The sequence below is a fragment of the Magallana gigas genome, chromosome 8 (genome assembly GCF_963853765.1).
Source record: "Magallana gigas chromosome 8, xbMagGiga1.1, whole genome shotgun sequence".
Lineage (NCBI taxonomy): Eukaryota > Metazoa > Mollusca > Bivalvia > Ostreida > Ostreidae > Magallana > Magallana gigas.
In genome coordinates this window covers 8,187,582-8,205,414 of record NC_088860.1, presented here as the reverse complement: position 1 = coordinate 8,205,414, position 17,833 = coordinate 8,187,582, and the positions used below count along the sequence as shown (strand labels likewise).

General features: G+C 31.9%; 1 protein-coding gene and 1 long non-coding RNA gene across 3 annotated transcripts; both read right to left on the bottom strand.

Annotated features, from left to right (window-relative positions):
* Positions 1–929: 929 nt before the first annotated feature.
* LOC117689621 (uncharacterized) lies at positions 930–1,501 on the bottom strand. Its single transcript, XR_010708875.1, has 3 exons — positions 1,468–1,501; positions 1,222–1,357; positions 930–1,034 (listed from the first exon to the last, which is right to left on the bottom strand). It is a non-coding gene; the product is annotated as an uncharacterized lncRNA (long non-coding RNA).
* Positions 1,502–1,877: 376 nt separating this feature from the next.
* LOC105328620 (multiple epidermal growth factor-like domains protein 6) lies at positions 1,878–7,581 on the bottom strand. 2 transcript variants are annotated; one of them, XM_066069689.1, is made up of 6 exons: positions 7,491–7,581; positions 6,349–6,521; positions 5,197–5,260; positions 4,782–4,850; positions 2,934–3,038; positions 1,878–1,941 (listed from the first exon to the last, which is right to left on the bottom strand). In XM_066069689.1, the coding sequence occupies exons 2-6, from the start codon at positions 6,504–6,506 to the stop codon at positions 1,924–1,926; spliced, it is 414 nt and encodes a 137-aa protein (XP_065925761.1). In that variant the 5' UTR covers positions 6,507–6,521; positions 7,491–7,581; the 3' UTR covers positions 1,878–1,923. The 2 variants fall into 2 exon arrangements, with proteins under 2 accessions (XP_065925761.1, XP_065925760.1); XM_066069688.1 differs by lacking the exon at positions 1,878–1,941 and having other exon boundaries at positions 2,758–3,038; positions 7,491–7,575.
* Between the last annotated feature and the right edge of the window lie 10,252 nt (positions 7,582–17,833).

Sequence of the window (17,833 nt, the reverse complement as noted above, 5' to 3'; positions counted from 1 at the left end):
TGAAATTGTGCACAGGATGACAATAATTTTATTATACTTATCAAAACCCATTAAAAAGACATTAGAACATTCTATCTGGCATTGGTTAAAAGTTAATTTCAATGTTACAATATAGAATGAATTTTTATCCCATTAGATACAGAGGGGATACGTATTAAAATATAGTAACACTTCAGTTGGGGCTGCAGTCTTGTTTTGTTTTTAGGCGGCAATACCGGTATATTTACATGTAATTGTACTACAAAGGTAAAGTTAAATGTCGCGAAACAAGCTACCTTCTCCAGGTATACCAGTGAATGTTCCCTGTATGACGTCACATGTGGACCCATCCCCACCACAAACACCACATTCATCAAACTCTTTTGTCCCTCCCAGGAAAGCATCGTCGCACCCAAAGATCTAAACATAAAGATATATCATAAACATGCAAGCATTGAAAGAAAATCTAGAAACTATGAAACAGAAAGTGAATTTTAAGTACATGCGTATGTGCTTTCAGTACTAGTTAATATATAGCCTATTTTTTTGTTTTCTAAGTTCTATAAGCTTATCATCTCAGGACAAACGGATTTTATTCCTGTTCTCATCTGTCCTGAGAAGATTCATCGAAAGCAACTTCGAGCTTTTTTATTATGGAAAATTTTAAATAATCTTTTTATGTGTAAAAACCAAATGAAGTATGAGTCTCGAACCCAGATATAGTTAGTCTTGCATTCAATATTACTGATGCTTTTTAGCATCGAATAAATGCAAGAGTGGTCAGATCCGAATTACTAAAAAAATATCAAAATAATTTCATAAGTAGATATGAGTAGAAAACGTACAAACAATATTGTTTATACTTGCCCTGCAATTTCCCTCCAAACAAATGGGAGTGAGGCCCTTCTTTCTTGGCCAAGGTGAGCTCATGAAATCCATGTATTTAATAACTTTGGCATCGCATGGGGTACCGTGCGGCATTAAGCCGAATCTTGTGAAATATGGCGATTTGAAATCACCCACTTCTTTACATCTAACTTCACACACATCATTTCCTAGCAAAAAGGATCAAATGGGTTTACAACATAATTTTATTGAATCAGCTATTCATTACTTATTCTAAATTATTTTATGCCGTTCAAAACATTGAATAATGGGAGTTTATATGGCATATTTATATTACAAAACAAATGATGAATAATAATTTATAAAGCAATTTAAGCATGCGTGGCTATTTCTCACCAGAATGACTGTATCTATCCCCCGTTGAATTATACTCTGACGAATTCAACACTTTATTTTCAAGCATTGTAAGACACGTTTCTGAATCTCTCTGTTTAATCGGATCTGCCTGATTTGGACTATCATCGGAGCATGGCTAGAACAGAAAAAAATCAAATCATTATATTATTGGTAAATGGCGTCTCTTTGTTTTTCTTTACTGGTTTCTCTATGCGTTGCAGTGGCAGCTAGAAATGTTACACTAACCTCTGAGTTACAAATCTTGGCTTCATTTGCATTGCTCTCCCTTCCTTCACAGCCCGGGTGGTTTATTGGGCTGTCAATGTTAGATAATGATGCATTTACATTGGTATAAACGATGTTTTTAGACTATGCAGTTAAACTTGAAACTTCATAGAGGTTAAAATATTCCTTACAGTTCATTTATATCAAATTCCAATTATACGTTTCACTGAATTTAATAAACAGTTGATCAAATGCTAGTCTGGGCTTTTTACATGTTTCAATAATATTCAGCAAATATAAGATAATAACCGTGCATAAAAATGAGAAAAAATCACCTTGGATTGATGCACTTTCGGCGTCTGTATGTAACTCCCACCCCACATGTTCTGGAGCAGGACTGCCACGCCCCCAAAGGACCCCACCCTTCGACACCCTGTTCGTTTAGTATATGCAGTCCGCATTCCAGCATGCTAATATCTAGATTTTCTCTATTTCCTGAAAAAGATCAAGCTATTTCATGATGAAGGACTACAATGTATAGAAACCGCTTCATAACTATCATCAGTAACAATGTTTTGCCAATTTCAATACTACTTGGAAACATTATCTTTATATGTAAATGTGTCAACTGACTTCATCAATGCTTAATTTTTGTTAATGTCGGCAGAAAAATTATAGATGAAAAGACAAATAACTTCGTATAAATAACTTGAATCATTAACAGCGCAAAAATGCATTGCATTATACGCCTCTCAATATTTTTGGTACATCAGTATACAGCTATTCGTTCGTGTCACTGGAAGTGTTTTAAGGTCTACATCGCATCATAGGTTAAACACCGATTTTTCAGAATGACTTAACTGTTCTTTTTCGAATCATTTTTTTTTCGTCGAGGTAAGAAAAAGTTTGGAACACCTGTATTCCACGCTATATGTGTCATTAGTTTACACTTTTGTTAATAGACTCTAAATTTTTATTCATTTGCATTGTGTATCTTAATATCATCATGTACAAGGAACGGAAAATTGGTAGTGTGTGCGGATTATCATCAAAAAATGATTTGGGGGGGGGGGATTGGTAACTTCATTTCCACAAAGTCAAGCTTGTTTTGTTAATAAGCCATGAGCGAAGGTCGAAGTGGCCAATCGGAACACTATATTGAACTGCGCTTGCTTACATTTCGTGTAAAAATAATTCATAAAGACTCAAGCAGAACAATTTGTAAATGATTGACTTTATGATTCTCCTCTTTATTCCATCATGTAATAATTAGCAAAGATTTGTTATTCGTGTTATACGGTTTCTTTTTATTTTGATGGTTCTGCTCCAACACACAAGCTACTTCACAAGAATCAAGTTAACTTTCATAGGCAATTGAAGACAAAAAGAAGAGCAAAAGTCTACATTCAAAATTTATTCAGACAATGGTAATTATTCACTTTTTTTCTCCGTGCAGTCTTTCCCGGTATATCCTGTTTCACACTTACAATAACTTCCCGTCTGGTGTTCCTTACACTGGCACGTGCAAGTGGACTCGTCCAATGCCGCGCCATTGAAGCAGTAAATATTACAACGACTGTCACAGTCAGCTCCTGTTAATACAACAGAAATATCAGGTGTCATTATATTTACTTTAAGAAGCTGGATGGGCATCAAATTAAGGTATTCAATATATAACATCCACATTTTGTACCTAATAAATGAATGGCCCTATATTCTTAATTATGGTATCATTTTGTGGGTGTTATCAAATAAAACTACTCCACCATCATTTCGAGTATGGTCTAATTAATCACACCTTGAATTTGCACTGCAGTCTATTGGCAAAGTATGTTTTATTAAGATATTCTTAAAAGGAACTTAAAATCCGTAAAACTCTTTTGATTCATACATGCAGAAACTTTCTCTTTATCAAAATATGAAATAAACCGCAGATAGTTTGACGAATCTAAAAAACAAATAATTCATCTAGAGGAAATTACTTTGTTTTAAAAATCAACTTCCAAATGGCCGGCCTCTTATATGTAGTCAGTCATGTGAATTTAGTTTATTTCAATTTCATTGTTACCTAGAAATACATATTTAACTAGTGTAAAATAATTCTCATTGTTCAATATCCCTTCATTAATCATTGAATTCCTTTAAATCTAGACATAGATGTTTGTATTTTTAAACCTCTAATTAAGTAACAAAGAATTCATTACATTTTGCCTTCAATTTTGATGATTTTTTAATATTTAAACAAAGTTTATCTTTAAGAGGAAATCAATATGTAAGTTTTCCAAAACCAGGTCCCAGATTTATAAAGCAAACTTATACTTAAGTGAAAAATGATATCTCTTGATTAAAAATACTGACAAAATTGAAATGCTACTAAAAGTGTTTTGATATAATTTTTCCAATTATAAATTTCCATTGTCATTTTATGATAAACCATTATTTTATGACTGGTTGAAATTTTGACTAAAGTCTGAAATTTCTTTATGATCCCGAGGCCTACAACGTTTATCCTACCATCTAACGGTATGCTAATATTTTATGAATAGTTACGTTGAAGTGAACTTTTTTGGTTTTAACATTTTTGAGATGCAAATGACAAATTTCTTAAACAGATTTTCTCACATCAATTTTCTGATACCGAATAAAATTTGGATTGAAATTGAATGTTTATTTTGAAAGTTGAATACTTTATATAGGATCTTTCATGATTTGGGTGGGTATATGATTTCTATCTAGCGAGTTGTGTTATTTCTATTCCCGAGGCTTGGTGAGGGGATAGTAAACACAATACGAGTTTGATATAAATCAATAACCTTTGCAGATCATAAGAGATTTTATTACCACATGTTTACTACGTCTCTTGTGAAATCTTATTTTTTTTTCTGTAAAAATTATTAAATTGTGAGCCCCACAGCATATTTACTGCAAGACGTCAGCAACTTTACGCAAATTTTCCTTGACGATTTAACAAAGATACTTTAACATTTTATTTTCGAAACTATTTTTTATCATTTCATGAATAAAACGGCAAAAAATGCTTCACAAGTACAAATCCACACTTTTCAACTAAATACTTTTTGTACTTTTATTTTACGTCAATCAAGAACCATAACCATGAGGTCACATGACGTAAGAAAACACAGTGTAATATCATCAATTAATTACATGAGTGATATCCACCGCATACTGAGCTAAACATGTGATAAAATTATTTATATAACGTAAAATTTGCATCAATGTACAACATGCATGGCATCATTCTCGCATATATCCCCTCGTTCTATTTTTGTTAACACAACTGTAAAATAAACAGAATATCCCATATATTTTAATACCGTAAAATCCAGTAGGACAGTCACAAGTACGTAGTTTAAGGTTGTATGTCCCGTTATTCTTACATTCACCTTAAATAAATGTTAAAATAAATCTTGTAGAATTAGTTGTATTTAACAATACATAGACAATGACCTTTGTCACTCTAAAAAACTGAAACCCTTATTTACTAATAAATATGCTGTTATCATTCTGTACCGTTAATATTAATGAAGGTTAATATCAATAAATTGTCTTTTTAACACTTTTATACACGATTTGCAAAAGGAAATTTGTTCTACAAATTGATGGATTATATTATCAAACATGCATTTTAGACAATATAAGATAACGTATTTTATATAATCTTTTATTCCGATTGATTAAAACTAAGAATATAACATAATCATATTGAATCAGCTGTTTATTAAAACTCACCAGTTTTGGGTAAAGAATAAGCGTAATGAATGCCTTTGTTTTCCAAAGCGTGCTTTTGATAAAGCTGAAATAAAAAAAAAATGCAATTATGGACCATTTTCTTTTGGTAGAAAAATATCGCTTGAAGACTTTTTGTGATCAGCTTCGGCCGATCACTGTTGTGTCCATATGGGGCATCCGGCAAATGCGTCTACGTGCGCACACATTCGGCTTGCATAAGTAGTTCTTATTTAAAAACTTGAAGCTTTGGTTTAGTTTTTATATAATATTTCACTCAGTTTTATTTCATTCAGTTACCTTAAGAGATGCAAACATACAATAAATACAGTTCGACCTGTTTATTCACGACTGCACATTTTGTCTCACGCGTAAGAATTTCGATCGAAATTCATTCAGTAATGCAGTTGACCTCGATGAACTGACCTCGATCTATTGATGTTGCATAATAGTAGCTAGGAATTGACTTGATTTATAAACAAGGTTACGTTATAATGCGACCTCAATAGCAAGTAATGGTGGCATTCAATGTTTTTCAGTCGCATTAAATTATTTTATTACAACTCTTTCTTTTTATACGTGTTAATGCTCTTTGAAGAGCCCTCTTCAGTATTCTGAAGAAGAAGAAGAAGAAGAAGAAGAAGAAGATACATTTACATTTAATAATTACGTTAAAAATATTAAACTAGACAAGGAGTTTACGAACGGCTTTCCCCAAATTTATTTCAAAATTAAATTTGTGGACGGTTTATAATGATAAAATTATGGTGTACAGATTCAAAATAATCTATATCTTGTAAACATACTTTATTAATTATTTTACATCAAACTGATCATGTTGCTTGCTTCTGGCTATCTATATATCATTATTTCCGATCATTCCTTTAAAAGGAATACTTGTTTCAGAGCTTACCAGCGTTGATGAATCGAGGTAATCTTATTAAATAATACGTAATGTCTATGACCTAGTTTAATAACCATGCATATTGCCTCAATATTTCTCTTTATAATCACTAATAGATTATTAGAGCAAGTTTGTAAAAATTACCGTTTCAAAGTTTCTTCTCACATGGTGATGAAATGTTAATTTTTGAAAATTTAGTCAACTTTTGAAGGTGGATTAAAGTAAGTAAGTTTCTTAATGTAAAATCATACCTTGATGATAGCAGGCTCGGAGATAGGTCCCGTTGTGTACAAGTACTCAAAAAATTTATAATGCCAGTAGGTGTTGGCAAAATTGACCGGATTTTTACTCTCATCCGTGTTCCACACCCAGCTGCTTCCAACATGGCTGACGATAACGGGGACATCATCTTTATCGTACATCTCTTGTGTAATGAAAAAGTCAAACTGTAAGAGAGAGAGAGAGAGAGAGAGAGAGAGAGAGAGAGAGAGAGAGAGACAGAGAGAGAGACAGAGAGAGACAGAGAGAGAGAGAGATACGGGGAATAAAACGAAATAAAGAGTTAAAGAGAAAGAGAAAATTAACGGGAACGAGTGTGAGAGAGACAGATAAAGAGAGAATAGAAGTTAGAACGATAAGGAATTTAATCTTGACTATAAATTGACAATGCCTGGATGTTAGCTTGACATAATATCTGAGTTGAACATATTTTATTGTCTAATGAAGCCAAAAGGATTGGACACAATTTCCAGAAACTTAGAGAGTCCTCTACTTGTACATAATATATTACAATTACAATGCCATACAATGCCAATTAACATTTATAACAGTTATAGTACACTAAATGAAACACAAATAAATCATAAGTTTTGAATGCTGTAACACTGTGCAAATCTAGAATTAAAATTAGAATGGATAAGAAAGTTATGCAAATAATTTAAAAACTTAGATAAATCTTCCACACTTTTGTATAAATGTATGAACTTCTTTTTCATATTTTTTCATATTTTCATCATAAGATAAAGTTTTGTCACCTCAAAGTACATCAATTATATTCAAAAAGTTCAACGATAAAAGGTCATACAGAAATGGTTGTATTAATTCATAATGAATATTTTTTACAAACGAAATTTAAACGTAATGAGCATCTTCCAAACTTCCACATAAACGCATTGGGTTGGCTCATATGTTACATCGATAAAGGTCATAATTGAGACAGCTATGCCTTTATTTCGTATGAATGATATTTTAAAACATTTTACCAAAAGAGAAAGTATCTTATCCAGCGTTATCTTTTATCAAAATCAATAGGTTAATAACAGGGAAACTATCAGATTAATAGACTTTTCGTATAATAACGATGATTATTGACAGTGAATACATCTTTACTTACCTATGAAGTTATTTTCCATTATCCACCAGTTAAACCAAATTTGTATATTATATGCTCCTTTCGGTATCTCAATCATGAGAGTTCTATAACTGCAAAAAAGTGTTTTTATCTACATTGAAATATTAGTAAAACCCTTTTTTGAAATTGTGCACAGGATGACAATAATTTTATTATACTTATCAAAACCCATTAAAAAGACATTAGAACATTCTATCTGGCATTGGTTAAAAGTTAATTTCAATGTTACAATATAGAATGAATTTTTATCCCATTAGATACAGAGGGGATACGTATTAAAATATAGTAACACTTCAGTTGGGGCTGCAGTCTTGTTTTGTTTTTAGGCGGCAATACCGGTATATTTACATGTAATTGTACTACAAAGGTAAAGTTAAATGTCGCGAAACAAGCTACCTTCTCCAGGTATACCAGTGAATGTTCCCTGTATGACGTCACATGTGGACCCATCCCCACCACAAACACCACATTCATCAAACTCTTTTGTCCCTCCCAGGAAAGCATCGTCGCACCCAAAGATCTAAACATAAAGATATATCATAAACATGCAAGCATTGAAAGAAAATCTAGAAACTATGAAACAGAAAGTGAATTTTAAGTACATGCGTATGTGCTTTCAGTACTAGTTAATATATAGCCTATTTTTTTGTTTTCTAAGTTCTATAAGCTTATCATCTCAGGACAAACGGATTTTATTCCTGTTCTCATCTGTCCTGAGAAGATTCATCGAAAGCAACTTCGAGCTTTTTTATTATGGAAAATTTTAAATAATCTTTTTATGTGTAAAAACCAAATGAAGTATGAGTCTCGAACCCAGATATAGTTAGTCTTGCATTCAATATTACTGATGCTTTTTAGCATCGAATAAATGCAAGAGTGGTCAGATCCGAATTACTAAAAAAATATCAAAATAATTTCATAAGTAGATATGAGTAGAAAACGTACAAACAATATTGTTTATACTTGCCCTGCAATTTCCCTCCAAACAAATGGGAGTGAGGCCCTTCTTTCTTGGCCAAGGTGAGCTCATGAAATCCATGTAACTAATTACTTTGGCATTGCATGGGGTACCGTGCGGCATTAAGCCGAATCTTGTGAAATATGGCGATTTGAAATCACCCACTGCTTTACATCTTACTTCACACACATAATTTCCTAGTAAAAAGGATGAAACGGGATTACAACATAATTTTATTTAATCAGCTGTTCATTACTCATTCTAAATTATTTTATGCCGTTCAAAAAACATGGAATAATGGGAGTTTATATAACATATTTATATTACAAAATATGAGTAAATATTTATGAAGCATTCTAAGCATGCGTGGTTATTTCTCACCAGAATGACTGTATCTATCCCCCGTTGAATTATACTCTGACGAATTCAACACTTTATTTTCAAGCATTGTAAGACACGTTTCTGAAGCTCTCTGTTTAATCAGATCTGCCTGTTTTGGACTATCATCGGAACATGGCTAGAACAGAAAAAATCAAATCAAATTATTATTGGTAAATGACGTCTCTTTGTTTTTCTTTACTGGTTTCTCTATGCGTTGCAGTGGCAGCTAGAAATGTTACACTAACCTCTGGATTACAAATCTTGGCTTCATTCGCATTGCTCTCCCCTCCTTCACAGCCCGGGTGGTTTATTGGGCTGTCAATGTTAGATAAAGATGCATTTACATTGGTATAAACGATGTTTTTAGACTATGCAGTTAAACTTGAAACTTCATGGAGGTTAAACTATTCCTTACAGTTCATTTATATCAAATTCAAATTATACGCTTCACTGAATTAAATAAACAGTTGACCAAAGGCTAGTATGGTTTTTTTTTTATATGTTTCAATAATATCCAGCAAATATAAGATAATAACCGTGCATAGAAATGAGAAAATATCACCTTGGATTGTTGCATCTTCGGCGTTTGTATGTTACTCCCACCCCACATGTTCTTGAGCAGGACTGCCACGCCCCCCCCCCCAAGGACCCAACCCTCCTGGTCTGATGATTTTAAGGGTTTCTCTGGCATTCTCAAACGTGGTACAAGTTTGTTTAAAGCAAATCTATGAAAAATATTTAACCAATACATAATTGGAAACAAGAAAACTAAACAATCTCACGAGAAAAGAAAGGATGTTCAACATTTTTTCTTTGAAAATCAAATGAAAAAAAGAGTGATATCATTTCCGTCCTAAAAACTAATTTTTCATCTTTTAGACAAAAACATAAATAAAATCAAGCTATCATTTTTACAAGTGGATGCTCTGATTTAACGTACTTTTCCTTCGCCACAGAGCCGGGTATGTCCTGCCATTCATGGTTAAACATCTGGCCGTAATGGGCTCCCTCCGTAAGATTCACACAACTGTAAGCCTCGCAGTGCTACCGAAAATGGACGTATAAAAATTATATGTTTCATAATCTATATGTTTCCTCATTAATCAATCTTCAATAATTAGGAAGGACGGATGGTCAGTGAATTAATGATCAGATCTACCTTGGGAAAAATCCAATTATTTATCTATTTTTTTTGCTTTAAGATTTGTGGTTTTCCTTATATCTTTACACAATTTAAAGACTTTTAAAAAAGAATTATATAGTCTGAAATTGTCAACGACCGTTAAGCCATCTTAACTGCGACAAGGAAGAAGACTTTGTTTGTTAAGACTTACCGTGTAATACTCAAACTTTCTAAAAAAGAAGTTTGGACCGTATCTATTCTCACAGATGTCATCTGGACTGTATTCCTGACCTAATTCAAGAATATTTTTACAAAAAGTAAATTATTTACATATCAAGTTTTCAATGTCGTTGTAGGTTTCTTTAGAAAAGGATAAATAAAATCATATTCGTAATAATACAAAATGTAATAAAAAAAAAATGATTATTCTGGTATTAATTAAACAGTAGGGAATCATTCTATGAGTATTATGAGGTGATAATTTCAGTCAGAGCGTGATCAAACCAATAAAGCCCGAAGGATTTTATGATAGATTTGACCATGCCCCTTATCCCTTCCACCCAAATTATCACCTCATAATAGTCAAAGAATAATTCCTTATGACTAATGTCAATAAAATGTTTTAGCAAATGTTTGATTAAATATAGAAATATTGACTTTTTATGTGATTTTTTTTTTATGCAAACCCTGTTTGCGTGCCAACGAATAGTCATTTGAATATATTGGACTGTGAATACAAATTTGATTTGTAGTGTTATCACGGACAAAAAAAGAAGTAAATTATGAATAGACATTTCAGTAAGTGTACGATTTAATATTAGATTATTGTTTATGCAAACCCCCATGCGCCCCAACAGTACGTCTATAGAAATTATTGGTTTGACAGGTACATTACAAAATCGATACCTCATGTTATCACAGACATATACAATGGAAAATGTCAGTATCAGTGCGTTGACTTTGGGACCATAATGCTTTGTGAAATACTAGTTAAGAATATATAAATTAGTTATTTACCAATTAACGATGAGCTCAGCTCAGCTAAAGCTTCAGCTTCTCTGAACAAGCATTGCGCTTTTTCAAGTCTGTATCAAAGAAAATTGATTGTCCTCATTGAATAAATACATAATTATTTATATCTTATCAGTTATCCAATTGGGGTTTGTGTTCAACATAAAGGACACACATTATACGTTGATGCTGGCGCAAAGTGATTTTCAGACAACATAGTAAACGTCAACATGGCATACATGGTTAATCAATTATTCGATCACACTATCAATCGCGAAAAAAAAATGATCCATCAGAGAATTTTTTGTGAACCCCTGTATTCCATGAGTGTTAAATTCCTCGTTAGAGAATATGAGAGCTACAGTTGCGGTTAAAAACTTGACATTATAAATGTAGGGTTACCGTTAAGGATATCAGTTTTAAATTAATAAATGTTAGATTCAAAGTTGGGTTAGTAACATTACATGTATTGAAATATCAATGATAAAATTGTGTGTACACACAATATCATAGGATACACTAGTTTTGTAGTATTATAGCTCTTTTTATATTTATTTTCTATTTATTTCTAGAAATACCCACTGAAGAAAGTTATGAAGATCGTTGACGCTACATGAACTCCATCCTACGCCGTATCCTCCCATGATACCTATGTCACTTCCGTAACACCTGCCCGCGTCATGGTTCATTCCCAAGCTAATACAAAGATAAATTTTAAAAATTCCAAAACATCGTCTGCACAAAGTAAAAGTCGCAGTCTGAAGGTGTGTTATAATAAAGGGATAAAATAGTTCTTACTTATGTCCAATTTCATGTGTAAGGGCCTTGTAGCCGGTTAAAGACCGTTCACCGTCGACAGAACATGCATTGTCAATGCAGGCTCCACCGATATATGCCATTCCACCATAGTCTGCAGGCACTCTGAACAGTTTCAAAAGTACATTAAATTACCAATAAGGCATAAGTATATAAACATTGTACACCCGAGACGCTTGTAATATTCTGCTAATAATAAAAGATATGTTTTTCTTCAATAAAACATGCTATAACGCCTTTCCAAAATATTGCGTGTATCTAAATCGTACTTACGCTGTGTGAGCACATCTTACGTCATATTTGTGAGAAACTGTTCTTGTACCCTGACAGAAACTGGAGAGGGTTTTATGTAGCTTTTTTGACATGTTGTAAAAGCTCTACAATAGAATAAGTGATACATGTAAAGAGATATTTAGAAGTTCAAAAGATTATTTTCTTACAACTCGTCATTAAAGAAAATACAGAGGACTTATCGGATTAGCACCCCAAAACTCAAGATTCTTGATCTTAAGTTTGATGTTCTATTCAAGTGTCTCAGATCGAGAAAACTCCAATTGCATCTAATGAACAAAACATACTATGACATAGGAAATATGTTTTATCTGTCTATTTGTATGTTTACTTTTGTTTTGACTGTTTGTTTATGAACCTGTCTGACTGAAATTTCATAGAGGTTCAGCTTCATCATTTGTTGATGGAAGCATATCTGTTAGGATACGACTATGTCAATATAAAGTCCCATTGTTAAATGTTTCCATCCTTATGTTGCCATAACAGTATTTCACTGAAGATTCACGTCAAAACATGGCTGAGCCAAAATAATTCCCAAATTTTCATTTGGGCGTTTTTACACACGACAGGTGCTGATTATTTTATGAGATAAAAAAAAAACAATGTAAGAGGTCTAACTATTTCATTTTTTTAATAATGCGAGGTCATTTGAATTTTTGATGCGTGTTGTTTCCTGAGGGGGGTGAAAAGGCCCGGGCTTGATTTTGAAGTAACTTCGAGATAAACAAAGTCTTACGCCTTGCTGGATTCACCTGTGTATTTTGCTAGAAAATTGTAAATGAAGCGTTGCTTAAAAAAATGTTAAGAGGATTTTTTCCAGAAGTTTGTTTTGAATTTTTAATCTGTATGTAAAGTTATGCAATTTTGGTAAGAATATATAGTAAAATTTAATACTGTAGTGACACATGCAATAGCATTTGCATTAAGAAAAATACAGGTTAATTTAGATTCTTTTGATATATAACTTCGTATCTGGTATGTTAATGTGTTTATATTATTCGTTCACATGAAATGTTCTTAAACTCAACCTTATCAAACCTATGATAAAATCTAGTTTTTCCTGTCTCTTTAATATTCAAAATATAAGAACTGTTTCCTGCTCAGAAAAATTGAAATGTTTATTTTGCTCTTTTGGAAATCCCCTCACGTGTATAACTCCTTTCGTTGAACTCAATATTCCTTCCTAGAAAATAAAAATAACAAACTGGGATGCTAGTGCTATAAAACGTCCTTTGGCACTTTTACACGAGTTTCAACATGCAAACATGATAATGATAACTGTTTTCACCGACTGGTTGTGTCCATCTAAGTATTTCATTTTCACATCCAATAGTATTTACACCCCCCTCCAAAAAAACCCAAACAAACAAACTATAAAAACAACTTGCCTAAGATTTAGAATTTAGCATACCAAATTAAAAAAATTGCTGGAATTTTACATCTTTCATTCCCATACAAATTCAATACTGAACTGCTCATCTTTTTTAAAGCTTATCGAAAAAAAAATGTACATAATTTTCTACAGTTAAGCGAAAAGTTTTTCACCTTGCTATAAAAAATCAACAAAGTATACAGTAATTTATGGTTTCCCATCAAATATGCATGGTTGTAGGTAAGCTTTGTTTTAATTTAAAAAAGCGTTAAGAGAGACTCGACACACATTTTTCAATAAACAGTTAATATATTTTTTTAAATGATTGAAGATTTTTTCAGCATGCAAAAAAACAACATAAAAATCACTTACTGTAACAAGTCAAGCCAATGCAATCAGATTTAAGCCTAATTCTGTTTCCACACATTTAAGCACCATTTCATTTAATATGATTGCCAGTTATTACGAATCTCTGCCGTTTCCTCGTAATAGACTGAAGACTGCAGAGTTTCCATTGAGTGGACACTATGTCGTTGAAAGTCCTTTCTGGATCACAGTTGCATACCAGTGCTAAAACTAAAAAATAACGCTGAATACAAGAAAGAGACAATGTTAAAGTGCTATATCAATTAAGATCAAAAGTATAGGATTATACTCCATCAGTTAAATTCTTAAGTCGTAAAGTAATGCTCAATGTGTTATCTTGTGAATTACTCTTTTACATATCATTAGAGTTATATTTTTACCTCATTGCATCATTTATCTGCATTGTAGCCTATTACAAATGTCCCAAATGTTAAAGTGTTCTAAATTTTCAAATTAACCCAAATTAAAAAGATAATCTTCTTTGTTTCCGGAATTACTAAGTGTACTACTAGTATGTCATCCAGGTTTGTGTAGTAATTTTTGAATTTTGAATTGTTTTAAAAATCATATAAAAATCTAAAATTAAAAAACATAATGCACATGAATTTATGTGCTTTTTGTGCTAAACAATCACCTTAAAAGATGCAAATAAGTCTGTGAATATTATAGGCGATCATAACTGGTAAATGATCGTTGTCATGGTAACTTCATTTGAAGGAGTTTGACAAATACTAGCAAAAACATATGTATATTTTCATTCAAAAACACCTAAACTATCTCATTATGCCAATAAGAGTTAACAATTAACAAAGACGTACCTACTGGCATACACTTTGTTGGCCTGTCTAAATCTAATATTGCTTTCATGATCATCCAAGCACTAGAAAAATGTTATAAATTAGATGTAACAGAAATTGAAGATTTTGAAGGCAATTTTACGTATGTTAAGGATGACGTTTACTCAGAATGAAAAAAAAATTCCACTGATGATAATGAAACCCCATCTATTGTATGTTATAGACATTTGATTGTAGTGTTATTTTTCACTTTCAAAAAAGGAGGTCAATGACCTACTTTTTGAGTAAATGGCAATTGAATATTTTTTGAAAAATCAAGAAAAATCCCATAAAATTTTACACTACAATTGAAATTTTCTTAATTGTAAATAAATTTCAAATAATAAAGCACTTTAAAAAATGTAATACATTTTATGAATGGCAGTGGCACTAAATAGGTACAAAACATTAAGATTTCAGCTACAATTTGAAAAAATATTCCAGTCCGAATTTCCTCTATCAGTTTTCAAATTCCTACCCAGTTTTGATCTAAGTTTACAAAAAATTGAATGATGATGATACAAAAACATTTATAGCATTGAACTACTTATATTGACATTGTTCTGTTAGCATTAAATTTATATGAGGTAAATGATCAAAATTTTGAGATATGGTGTCTTTTATCGTTTTTAAGCATTTTTTAATATTTTCGCAATTCGTGCCATACAATTATTTTAATGAATAAGTGAGTTAAAACCAGCAGAAAATATGAAAAAATTTATAGACTAAAATATAAAATCTTAACTTTCAATATTAGAGTACTGCCAAAAATGTTTTAGCGGAAAACAAAATCTGCAAAATTTAGTCCGAATTTCCTCTGTTTGGCTAAAAGTCTATTTTTGTTTGAGCCTTATAACGTAATAAAGTAAAAATATCAAATGTTTTGTCAATAATAATTCATTTTATTAATACTTTTTTTGTTTAGAACAAATTTTACTCATTACATTGAACTTTATAACAATCCGAATTTGAGAACTCAAACCCTGAGTAAACAACACCCTTAAGTGAATTTTTGTAAAGTTGTTAAAAATACAAATCTGTCAGTGCATCATTTTCTAATGTTTTTTCTGCTCTTGGATTTTACATTGTTGTGACTTACCGTGATCACATCAAATAGTCTATCTTCAATTTCACTACAACTGACTTCCAAGACTTTCTCACTTTCTCTTTGGATTAAATCTATCAATATTAAAAGGGAAAATATGCTATCTTTTACTTGTTCTTTGTTTTCAGCTACATGTAAAGATGTTTAGATTTCTTTTTAGACAATTCTCTGTCAGTTGCTGTACTAGTCAACACACCTTGCACTCTTCTCCTTAAAACTGTACTTCACTACATACGATAATTCAGATGTCATTCTGTCTATTCTCGCATCGTCATTTCAAGGAAATCATTTGAGTCATGACTTTCTGTACACACAGGGTACCCAGAATATGTTGAACCTTCACTATTTGTTCAACAAGTTGGTGTGTTTGAAACCAGAAAATCTTAGGATCCAAGTCATGGAATGGTGCTGACCAAAGTCGTTACCTACCCACTTATATACTGGTGTATATTGAATTTAGTCTTCCTAATTGATCTAATAGGAAACTGTTCATGGTATGTAGCAGCTGCTCTATCTTATTCATACGAGTATTTCCTCCAACAAAGATCACATTTCACTGCTGAAACATACTTGCACAAAACTATCTCACTATTATGTACAAAAGACAGTGCAGTGTTCCGTTGATATAATGATACATGCAAAAACAGGACATACCTTTTGATTCTTGTTCTAACAAAGACATGCTGTTATGCAAGAGATTTGTTTTTGCTTTTAGGATCATGTAAGTTTTTTTTAGTTACAGACCTTGATCATTATTGTGTGTTTAAAGTCTTTCTGCTTACATTAACTTAAATGAGCTTTGTTTGCTTTCTGTTGTCTTTAGCACTGTTGTAAATTACAGTTTCCTCTTAAGGTGGCTCACTACAACTTGTAATATTTTCTCATATCAGCTGAAAATCACTTGATTAAGAGAGATATCATAATGAATAACAAGTATTTCTATCCAATAGGCAAAAACATGTGCAATTTTGGATGAAAAATTACGTTTTCGAAAATTTAATTCAGTAAACATGAACAAAAGCTCAAAGCGGATTCGAACTCGTGATCACGAAGCCCAATAATATAACCACTGAGCTTCGACGTTATACACCCCCAATCGAACGATATGAACAGTTTGACAAAACGTTTAAATCGCAATCTTGTGACGTACTGTCTTAAAAAGTATAAATCTAGGTGTAGTGAGGTACCTTAACCCGAATCACTGATCAAAATTTTCTCGAATTCAGAACATTTTAGTACATTTGGCCATAAAGAGATAAAGAAGAAGCCACAATGAGAGATAAAATGTAAGGAAAAAAGATCAAAGATGTTATTGTTTATTCGAAAGAAGCAACAAGTTGAGAATCTGTTATAAGTTGAGTTCCACAGTAAAACTATTGAAAGCTTAAAACAATATTGATTTGATATAAGTTATGTGTATTTGTTAAACTTCTTCAGCTAACAATATCAAAACATTTTGAAAACTTTGCTAATGCATATAAAATTATCCTTACTATATTTTTTTTTTACATCGATTATAATTATATTACTTTTTGAAAAAGAAAAAAAAATTCTGTAACATGATATTAATCTATACGTAAATGAAACAATATTCTTCTGTTGTGCATGTCTATTAAGAAAGATATAAAATATGGCCTTAATTTGTATTTTGTTTTATTATCCATTCTTTGACATGAGTACCTGTCTATTTGTGGGACTGATATTTCTGTGACTGTCGAGACAAGGTCAATGGAAGTTCAGGGACATTTGTTGCTGTCAGGGTGGATCAAGGGGGATGCAATGCTTGGGAAGCCAAGGGGTTTTTTCTCTTTATACTTCCCGATCAGCAGAAATTTGTTCTTGCTAATGACTTGTGTAAGTTGTCATGTATTTTTATTTCTGATGTTCTGATTTTCTGTTTAATTTAAATGCCCTTTTTATTTCCAAGTAATTTAAATTTTAACCTCTCTTTGTCTGTTGTTGTTTTTTTCTAATTAATTTAAATTAAACGAATCAATTTGCTAATTGGCGGTTGCTGTTAATTAAGGTGTAATAATTACAACTTAATCAACAGCAACCCCCAATAA